Raw genomic sequence first — 11,373 nt, forward strand, 5'->3', positions numbered from 1 at the left:
CAAGCATGTATGACTGCTGGAATGAGGACATGGGCTACACTCTTGGAGAGGTAGGGACAGCTCACGGCAACTAAATGTGGGCAGGAGGATACTGGGCAGGGCTGTGGGTTGTGAGGTAAGAAAGGAGGCAAAGGCTGAGGCAGATGCACATGGTGACAGGGAAGGACCATCCCTGGTGGCTCCGTGCAGAGAGGTGACAGAGCTGTCCTCCCTATGAGGATGAAGGTGTCCTGCGAGGAACTTATGTAGCTGCAGGGACCAGGAGTTGAATAGACTGCTTTTAAGTTAAGTCTTGTTCGTTACTTCTTCATGGTTATCGAGTTGCTTGCTTAATTAATATACAATCTTCTAATGATAGTATGTTTTCAGTATGTTTTAACCAGGAAGGATGATAGCTTAGTATTTGGTAAGATAGAGGGATTCATGGAGCCTAACTTTCTTTTTTGCACTACACTTTGACTTTGAAAAGGACTGAGCGCATCAAGTAGGTGCTAGATTCTTATCTTAGGGCAACACAGCTTTTAGTGACTTTTCTTCTTTGCATGAAAAGTGTCTATTTTTTATTCCTATTCATGGGTTTCTGTGTTGCATGAGATTCCCAGCTGCTTGCTCTCTCAGCTGATCACCGTGTCTGTGCAGTTTGTGTCTGTGCGTGAAGTGCACAGTGTCGGATATTGGGATTAGCCTGTGGCTAATCCAGCTGTCAAAAGACAAGGGGATGTGTGCAGCAGGGCTCAGCTGCCTGTAGTCAGAGGAGAGTTTTCTCATATACCAGGCTGATAAGTTTTCATCACTGATTTCACCCCATACCAATGAAATATGTCACAGGGGATTTTCCTGAAAGAATAGAAAAATGCTAATATTCCAGCAGAGTGTGCTGTAACAAGCAGATGGGTTACATGCTGCTCTTAATGGAGGAAAGCAGAGTCTTGAAGTGAAACCCCCTAGTATGGTTTTGAGTGTTTTCAGTAGTAATTTGGATTCATACATGTCATCCCAGTGCATAGATGGTAATCTAACATTAAAATTGCTATTGAGAATTTCTGATTTATTTATTTATTTATTTTTAATGTTAAAAGAGTCATCTTTTACATCACTTTTTTAATGCTATCTTGCTGGCAGAATAGAGTAGTTTTTTTAATCTCAGCAGCACTTGGTCAGTTATGACATCAGAGCATTTGCATTTAATCATCGTGAAACACCTAATATTAATGTTTTCAACAAATTTTGTCCTAAAAAAGTCCCATTCAGGCTTTCTCTATGTTAAGGGAGTACATGTGAAAGAGAAGTATTGTTTTTTTTGAAGCTCAGAAGAAAGCTGAAAGGCATTATCTTAGAATACATAGCAAGTTGATGTTTACCATTAGTTTTTCGGGTATACTTTTCACCAGGACAAAATGTACAAAATGTACAAAATGTGTTTTGTACATTTCCAGTTCAGTTTCTATATAAGGGAGGGTATGATCTGTGTGCCTTGGCTAAGGAGATGCACTTTTTGCTTTGAGGGGGGATTTAGGCAGTTACTGGTATGGCCTGCCCAAACAAAGACTGCTTATCATCATGTGTTGAAAGGGACCTTTAAGATTCTCCTGTGTGGATAATGTAAACACTGATGTAAGGTGTAATAGGGGAAAAAATAAATAAAAATAAATAAAAAGCATTGAGATTGCTGATGCCGGGTCTCAGGACAGCAGGGATTTAGGGCATCCAGAATTGAATCTGAGTGAAAGACAGTGGGCAGCCTTATAGAGAAGAGCAACTCAAATCAGCTGTAGCAAGCAATCAGGGATACAAATTCAGAAGTGGAATTTGGATCAGGTTTATCAGGGACTAAGTTTGCTGGGAAGACCAAAACCAGGTGTTAGAAGTACAAAGCCATCAATCTGGACAGAGAAGTCATGATACACTGAAAAGCTTAGAAAGTGACTTTGCATGTATGACAGAACAAAGAAGAGTGAGGAATAAGCTTATTTGAATTAACTGTATTGCTGATGAATGACAAGACAGTGATACATTTGTTTCAGACTGTATTACAGGAGTTCTTTAATTGTGTGTGTCCTGGTCCTTTAATACAGGATTGTTGAATGAAAATTTTCAGAGCCTTTCTATGTTTTTCTTCCTTTTCTTCTTCCCACGCACAAACACACCCTTCCTCTCTCCGTTTCCAAAGAAAGAGAGGAAGAGATAAAGTGAGGGAGAAATTGCATTTAGGCAAGTTGTTCAATATCATGTTTTGTGTGCTTTGGCCTCCTTTTAAATGTCATTTTCTCATTTTTTGATTTTCTGTTACATATAGAGATACAGACAGGTATACAAGGAGTCAGAAAAACACTGAAAATGATAAGGGGGGAGGAGTACGTTATATTTATCCTAAAGCTTCATTATGAAATTGAGAACAACTGTTTGAACCTAGATTAGAATAATCCATGGATGTATTGAATTATTGAGAATAACACAAGAAACATTTGTTTTCCTTATATGGATTTGCTGCTGGCCATTTTTCTTTTGACAAACTTTAGGTACTTCATTCTTCTGTTATCCTGGCAGGTAGATCTGCCACTAGTGACTAAATTGACATGAAGCAATCTGAATTCTACAAACATGGTTTCTTAAGAGAGAAAATACCTGATGTCTTTGTCTGCAGAGGGTGACAGCTGCTTAAATACTCTACAAAAAAGGAATGTGATCTACCTGTTGGAGATGGGGAAGAAAGAAGACATTTTAACCAAATAAGTGTTCATTCCATAGAACATCTAAATTGTTCAGAAGGTGATTGCCTTGTTCTACTTGTTATTTCTCAGGCTAAGCTGTTAGGTGCTTGGCAGCTAAAATTACACTGAACTGTTTTAGGTATTAATACCTAAAAGGAGGTTGTGACAAGGTGTGGTTTGGTCTCTTCTCCCAAGTAACTAGCAGTATGTGAATGGGAATGGCCTCAAATTGCACCAGAGGAGATTCAGATTGAAAGTTAAAATTCTTATCTGAAAGAGTGGTCAAGTTCTGGAATAAGCTGCGCTGGGAGGTGGTGGATTCACCACCCTTAGAGGTGACAAATATTTAGGTTGTACTGAAGGACGTGGTTTAAGTGTGGAAATACTGGTGACAGGTGGACAGTTGGACTGGATGATCTTGGAGGTCTTTTCCAACCTTGATGATTCCATGGTTCTATGAACTGAAAGTAAAAATTGTCTGAATTTTTAAATCTTGACTTAATCAAATATATTCTGACTTTGGTTATTTTCCCCATGTTTGTCCTGTCTAATTATGTTTTCTTTGCTGGTCAAAGAAGTTTATTTTTTCTCTCTCTCTTTCTCTCTTTTTTTTTTTCCTTCTCATATCAAATCAGTATTGTTAATGTAATCCTAAGCCACTATTTCTAATCTCTGTACCCTGTGAAATTCAGAATGTTTTAATGACTTCCAAACAGTAACTGTAAAAGGACAGATTTATTCTGAAGAACAATAGAGGAAAGGTTGGTTTATTGCTAATGTTTTAATGACTTCCAAACAGTAACTGTAAAAGGACAGATTTATTTTGAAGAACAATAGAGGAAAGGTTGGTTTATTGCTCAACTGTTTGCACACCACATGTCACTGATGCAACTCTTAACACGCTGCTTATAGCCGATAGAAACTGATTTTCCCTTTGTATTGTATCTTCGCTACTTATTGGTGTTTTCCTTCCAGCAGTTCTTGCAGATGTATTGGTAGAAAGATACTGTCAGTGAAACGCTTTTATTAATGCTTCCATTTATGCTAGAGGTTTTCTGTATTGTAGGTTCAGATGATCTCATTCTGTCACTCAGAATTAATACAGAGATATTACATTAGAATATAAATGTTCTGCTTCCAGCATCTTCAGTTGTCTGCAAAATATTCTGATTTTGACTCTCTTAATCTTTTACTTCCAGTTCCCCTACTCGTTTGTGCTGAGGTTTGAAATCTATATTTAAGTACTGCTCTGTTTATTGTTAAAAAAGCACTTTCTTGGAGTGCAGGAAATACTAAATGTAACTAAATGATGCAAGTCCAACAGAAAGCAATGTTGATTATGCATAGTAAATCAGTTTTTAGTCATGTTGCAGACTTCATCAAAAGCAGGTGTCTAGTTGATTGCACCCTGCAGGTATTCCATGAGTATTTTTAGACCATTCATGCAAAAAAAGAAAAGAAAAGAAAAGAAAAAAAGTGTCCACTGATACCAAAATGAAGAAGAACTTAATAGTTCTTGTCCACTTGACTTCCTTCACATCACAACTCAGTCCAGTCTGTTCCTCCCCTTGCTTGGCCACTCAGGAAGATGAAAGTGGTGGTGGACATTGTAGCACAGGAAATGCCATCTGAAAATGATGTTAATGAGGCAAGAAATTATCTTATGAAGATCTTGAGAAGTTCCATGAGGTACAGTACTGAATTTACAAGTGCATCCCTTTTGCTCCTTCCCACTGACTCAACTCCTCCCACCATATGCCAAATCCATAGCAAACCATTGCAGAAATCCTCCTTACCTAACCTTTGTCTCCTTGTGCTCTATACGTTGTTTGTGTTGTGCTAGCTTTCTAGTCTTGTGTATGCTTTGTTCACCATGCCAAAGTAATTGTCTCATAACAAACTTTTTTGCTGAATTGATGCATGAAAGGTATATTGAACTTGCTTAAATCTATATTTACTGTTTGCCTCACTGCTATGAGTAACATTAGAGTGAGAGGTGGCAAGGAGACCCTTCAATGCTCTGTGCAGCTAAATGATGGAACAGTTCTTCCCCATACCTGAATATAAACTTCGGGTCCTTGGAATATGTAAGGACTGCCTGGAGCTGAGCACCGTGTGGCTGGAGTGAGGAATCTTCACTTGTTTTCACAGAGAATATTTTGTCTTCTCCATCCACACTCTTAGTTTCATATTCCTACCAAGGAAGAACATACTGACACCCTGCTCAGCTGTTTTCTCTTCTGTCATGTGTGTAAGAGTAGGCCTTTGTTTACGGAAACAATTACTTCTTTTTCTAGTGACAGTAATGATGCCACACTTCTTAGTGAAATTACAGCTTCCCTGTAGAATTCTTATTCTCCTTTTATAATCATGCATGCAGAGTTTGGAAAGGCAATTCATCATCAAATTCATCAGATGTTCCTGAATGTACTCCAAAAACCCATGAGGTCAAATTGGATCTGTTTTGAAGATACTGGGCTTATAATGAGCTTTGGTTTTGTTTCCTACTGGCTGACTGATAACCCAAATTTTAAAAAGAGAGATGAATAAAAAAATGTAGAACTTTCTTTAGAGTGTAAATTGAGAGTTGGGAACACTTTCTATGCTTTGTGAATGTTTGGGTTTTTTTTTAACTTAGAGAAATTACTGTTAAAAAAATAATCACAATTACACAAGTGAAATACTTAAGTACATTGAAAAAAACCCTTAAAAGTTAAGGTCTTACAAGCTTCTGGTTCAGACTGACTTCAAAGGATGGGATTTGTCTGACCTTAAATGTGATCTAAATTTTAGCTTACACTTTTCCCAGGAAGAGACAAAGGGAAGGATAGGATGCATGATTTTCAGGAGGTTTCTGTTTTATTCTCAAGGCTATTGAGAGAGTCTAGACTAATGGCTTGTGCAGGGCATGCACTAACTGAGACAGAAATAGGTGAATCCCATCCAGAAAGTTTATATAACACTGGGGAAGGAGAATGCGCTTCTTTCAAGAGCATTGAAAGGCTTTACAAAGACCTTGGAGAAGGAAATGAAAGCTCTTGATATTTGTTCCTAACCACGGGAAAAGGGTCAGAGAAGCTTAGACCAGCTTTGCAGAAGGGTTTGTAATGTATGCTCTGAGAGCTTACTATTGGAATTATTAGTTATATCACTCCTAGTAACTTGTATGAAGCGGTGTGGAATCCTCATCTCCCACAAGCACAGATGGAGTAACCTTACCATAGCCTTACTATACTGTTGTAATGTTCTAAAAGAGTCGTTGGAAGCTCATTATTAGCTTGAGGTGTTAAAGCTCTGTACACATTTCAGGTACTCCAAAATTTGTGTTTGTCTTGGTCACTCAGAAAAAAACCTGCCTCTCATCCAAAATAAAAACTGCAATAAAACCTACACTAACAGAAACCTTGGAGAATATTGGTATTTCACTGCCTCAGGCATTCTAAAGGAATGTTGGTTAGCTTTTCAAAACTGGCATGCATGTAGAACATTACATAGTTCATTGTCACTTGAAGTTATTGTAGTTCTGTGCTGTGTGACTACTTCCCTGACAGGACTTTTTTTTTTTTAATGTTTTATTGCTTCATGTCACCTCGCTGAACTGTTCGCATTAAACTCGTGCACTCTTCATCTCTCTTTTCAGAAAAAATGACCTAGCTTGCAGGCCTCACTCCTGGCACGCAACCAAGTTTACAGAAAGTCAACCTGAGACAGCCACGTCACACCTTCCTTCATCCAATGCCTGCACTTCCTGGCACTCACGGTATCATGCAAGGTGAGACTCTGCTGAAGTTAACGTGCATTAAGCTCTGACGGATTGGCACGATTAGTGTGGGTCATGTTGAGTGTTTTTTAAACCCTGAATGCAGCATTGCGTTTTACTTCTTTACTATGCCCTGTCCTCTCGGTGCTTGAAGAAGGAACGCTGGAAGCTTTACACGTGGATATTTTCAGAAACAGTATGTGATAAGTGCATGTGACTGAAAGGTAAGAAGCTAGTTTTAAACGCAGTCAGAAAGTTGTGTTTGTAGTTCTGCCTTTCGTTTTCATGTGCAGTGCAAAATCCTGAACCTTTCTAAACAAAAAGAAACCATCAAAATTAACATACTTAAAATGAAGTAGCAAAGGGAGGACAGATAGAAAAATACTGTTACAGAATACTAGAAGGCCTTTTTCTGAAGGGAGGGTACAGAATATTTTCCTGTTGGACTTTAAAGTATTACTGGTTTTATTAGTTAAAGTATCTTTCCGTAATCTGATCTTTCCTATGGCTGTTCTTGCATGTCGACAGATAAACACTGAAGGTTGTTGTGGCTATTGTTTAAAGCACCTTAATATTTGTTAGGTCTCATTCAGCTCTATGGAAGAAAAGCAGCACCTGGGCAGTTCTAGTTGTGAAATTTTAATAATGCCTGTTTGCATATGGTTGCAGGTTCTTCTGTGATCTCTGCTTTTGGGAGACATTTTCACAAGGACATTTTTTCATCTGTTTTGTTGGTTGTTTTTTTTCATTCAGTTCATAATTGGGCCATAGTTATTCTGGGCATTACAGAAAATCAGTCTTAAATTCACAGTTTTCTCTACTTATTAATTGTACATTCTCTTTAAAACAATGGAAGAAATTCACAATTTAAGATTTTATTTTATGCAATTATTAACATCTTTTTTTACGTTGTTTGATTTATTTGGAAATTCCCTGATGTTTTAAAGATAACTTGCTATCTGCCATTGCATAAAATGTGAAGTTAGCATTTAGAAAGAAATAGTTTTCAAAATGCATTTCATAATACTTCATTAGCAGAATTTTTAGCATATGATGTATTTCTCTAATCCTTGATTACAACTGCTCCTTTTTTACATTGAATTGTACAGTTTCTATTTAGAGTTTTTATACATAGGCTGAATTATATGAAGGCAGTGAGAGTTCTTGTGCAAGAAACAAAATTTAACAATTCCTAAACTCGTTAGCCTTCTGAGTTGCAATGCTAACTTAAGAATATTTCTACTTTGAGCCTACTGAATCTTTTGGCTGAGATGTGCGTTGATACACGTTTCCTACTCTTCTTTATGGTTGTCCTTGTACCTTGTGAAAGTAACGTACTATGAGACACACCTCTGAAAGTGTGATTTGGTAGGATCTGGCAATATTTTAAGTATCTGTTTTTAATTTGGTTTGCGTGCAGTTTTCAGCCTGTGTCAGCCTAAAGGAAAAGGGGGAAGGGACTGCTGCAATTCCTTCTTCCTGCGTATGAAGAATATCAACAACTGCTGATAGACATCAGTTTTAATAAAAAGTGCAAATTCTGCTCTCTCAGTTGCTGCTAGAAGAGTTAGGTGCTTCAGTACAGTCTTAATACCAGGGTTTTCCAGGGTATTGCTGTTTCTGAACCCATCAATCACCTTTGCTGCCCACTTGAAAGCTGTTGAAAGATGATTTGGAGATTTGTCACACCTGGTGCCTAAGACCATTTCCAGGACTGAGCTGAATTCACGTGGTGGCTGCTGGATCTCTAGCACTCTCAGAGTACCAGCCAAAGGATTTGGATATTTTGAGAATCTCGGTTGCAAAGTGGGTTTCCTTGGATTTGCTAGTCTGAAAAAGATAAAAAAAAAAAAAAAAAGAAGAAAAAAAAGGAAAAGCACCAAGGTGAATGTGATTCACAGTATTCCGTAGCTAAAACAAATAGCTTGAGGAGGGGCTATTTCTAGCCAGAGAATGCAGATCCATCCTGGCACTACTTCTGGAGGTTCTAATGCTTCCTTGAGCTAAGCATCTGAGACTGATCTTCACAGCCTAAAATCTGTTCTGAATTTAATACCCCAGTTCTCTGTGTGAGTGTAAGAACTAAATCATCTGTAAATCATGGAGAGCTCAACCAAGACCAGAGATGTCTGTTCTTTTCCACGCAGGATGTATCTGGATTTGAGAGAAGGGAAGGGGCAGCTGATCCAAACAACCCTCTGAATATTGTCATTGCTACCCAGGTAGATGCTAGATTAAGGCATGGGTTTGTTTCTTTGGCTTTGTTTTGTTTCTTTGTTTTTTTGGCCTCCCCAGTGATCTTGGACCTTTGATAAGGTGCTAGAGAAAGAAAGAGCAGAAGAGACTTGTGTAAATAGGATAATAGTATAAATAGGAGAGGGCGTAGTTCTGGAGCCCTCATGTCCACATCCATCATTCTGTGTGTTTTCTGTCATGTGACTTTTGTGCTAAGGCTATAAATGATATTGGGAGTGCTGGGCTGAGTGTGGGAGCTTCAGACACTTCAGTGGCAGGGCAAGTGAGTCAGATCTCATCAGGCTTCAGTGCCTTAATTTCCCATTAAGAAATGCCTTCACAAAGCGGATGCAGACTCTTTTCCTAGTCCACTCTAGACTATGGCTGACAGCACTTTTCTGGGTGTCTCAAGTTGCTAAAAGTTTAGATTCCACATTTTCTTCCCTTAAGATATGCTATAGAAGGGGGTTATATCAATATTTTTTTTCATTCTGCCCAGGTTGTAGCTGAAACCAGTTATCTCCTTTACTTTGTTACAGCCTTGAAAGTGTGAGTGTTAGGCTAGTAAGCTTTTAGAAGGCTGCTTAAACTGAGATTTTGAGGAAAATGAGGATCACATACACCTGATCTGTAAGTCCCTGTGGCCTGAATGCTGCCTGATCCACTGGGATTATATTATTTCTGGGAGGACCCAGAAGCCAAAACTTATCCTCAGGTTTGGGATGGGCTTGTTGGCCAAAGTGGACAGAAAAGAAAATGTTTGTAGATTATTCTTGGCATTTATCTCCCAGTCTTCAATAGATACTTTTGTGAATCCACTGAAAAAAAAAAAATTGAGAGGGGGACAGCCTGGAATGGCAATAGAAATGGCTCCTGGACTGAATTCTGTGACAGAGTGTGTGGGAGGATTACCTCTCAAGTGAGGACCACGGGAGGCTGTGCTTTGCAATAACACATCATTAGAAACTTAGCTGTCCTTTCTATGAAGTTTTTATTGCATTTATTAGGTTTCCATTAAGTGTCTTCTAGCAGACCTCTGAGCTCTTACACTGATCGTCTCTGCTTCGCATTTGATATCAGCAGATCTGTAAGCTGGAAATAGAGGCAGAAGTTTCATCTTTATTTCAGTCAATGCCACGTATCTTCTTAGTGCTGGAAAGGAGGAAGAAAAGTGCAATTCAAAACCACAGCAATTCATACCTATATCTAGCTTAAATTCTTTATTAACAACAGAGATCCTAATGACTGAGACACTGTTTACATGAACTATAGTATCTGCTTAAGGGATAAATTAAGACCTTTTTAAGTATCCAGTGAAATGCTTTGAAATGCTGAAAGTAAAAGAATGAAAGAACAAACAAAAACACAAGATGAGGTCACTGCTGGGTCAACTTGTGAAAAAAAAAACTGCTTTTAGAGAATAAATGGAAAGTATGCTTTCCCTTACTTCCTGTAAGTTAATCACAGAATTGTAGGGGTTGGAAGGGACCTCTAGAGATCACTGAGCCCAACCCCCTGCCAAAGCAGCTCCCTAGCCCAGGTTGCACAGGTAGGCGTCCAGGCGGGTCTGGAACGTCTCCAGAGAAGGAGACTCCACCACCTCTCTGTGCAGCTGTGCCACTGCTCCGTCACTGCACTGGGAAGGAGTTCCCATGCACATTTGTGGGGTACTTCCTATGCTTCAGTTTGTGGCCATTTCCCCTCATGGTATCAGCACACACCACTGTGAAGAGTCCAGCCTTGTCCCTTTGCCTTCTGCTACTTAGTTATTTATAGAGGTGGATCAGATCCCCTCTGAGTCTTCTTTTCTCAAGGCTGAACAGACACAGGTCCCTCAGTCTTTCCTCTTGAGGGAGGTGTTCCACACCCTTCATCATCTTTGTAACCTTCCACTGGACTCTTTCAAGGAGATCCCTGTCTTTTTTGTTTTTGATCGTGTTGTGTAAAAAAATTGCAAAGCTATAGTAATATAAAAACCCTGCAATTCCTGTGTTAAAATTAAATATCAAACAAGTGTCTTTTTACAGTATTTCTGACAGACAAAAAAAGAAAAAGACCTGTTTCGCTTTTCGTATTATTTTTATGTGGACTAATCTTATTTCAGTAGCGGTGTTCACAGATTTCTTTACTGCACAAGATTGAATAGGTGCTTCCTTTGCTGCGCAAGATTTGATAGATGCTTCATATAATTATAGCTACAGGGAATTGGAACAGTTCTGGGATTTCTACCAAGGGGCTTTGCGTGCAAAGACACGAATTTGAATTGATATATAAATCGGGCGGAATGGGGGGGAGCTGGCAGTGAAGATGTGAGAGTAATTGGAAAGACAGTTGTCTCAGCATCAGTGTGTTGGATTGACAGGAGGTGGGTGCTGTGGAAAATAATGATGAAAAGAAGTTGAAAGAAACAAAGCTGGTTGTGGTGAGGAAGAGAACACAAGAAGCAAGATTTTGAAGTAGTACCTAGACAAACAAGAAAGTACAATGTCAAAGATGGCATTTCTGTACTAGAAGGAGTGACAGAGAGGTGATGATAAGGATTTTTGAAGGAAGGTCATTTTGTCCATGCAGAAATTAAATTGAATGAGATTCCTGTCAGTGATGTGTAACTGGATGGAATTGAATGACTTTTTTGTAAGAACGTCAAACTGAGAGTGGTTTGAAAGC

General features: G+C 38.8%; 1 protein-coding gene across 2 annotated transcripts in view; it reads left to right on the top strand.

Moving 5' to 3' along the window:
• Positions 1 to 11,373, top strand: part of SHROOM2 (shroom family member 2) — a 116,336-nt gene that overhangs the window by 64,192 nt on the left and 40,771 nt on the right. The window contains exons 3-4 of one of the 2 annotated variants that reach the window (XM_065741356.1): positions 4,296 to 4,400; positions 6,352 to 6,483. In XM_065741356.1, coding sequence (XP_065597428.1) covers positions 4,296 to 4,400; positions 6,352 to 6,483 — 237 coding nt within the window. The remainder of the gene's footprint in view (positions 1 to 4,295; positions 4,401 to 6,351; positions 6,484 to 11,373) is intronic. The other variant, XM_065741355.1, reaches the window with a different exon arrangement.

The sequence above is a fragment of the Cyrtonyx montezumae genome, unplaced genomic scaffold, assembly GCF_038088225.1.
Source record: "Cyrtonyx montezumae isolate F1298 unplaced genomic scaffold, pur_monq_1.0 scaffold_3, whole genome shotgun sequence".
Taxonomy (NCBI): Eukaryota; Metazoa; Chordata; class Aves; order Galliformes; family Odontophoridae; genus Cyrtonyx; species Cyrtonyx montezumae.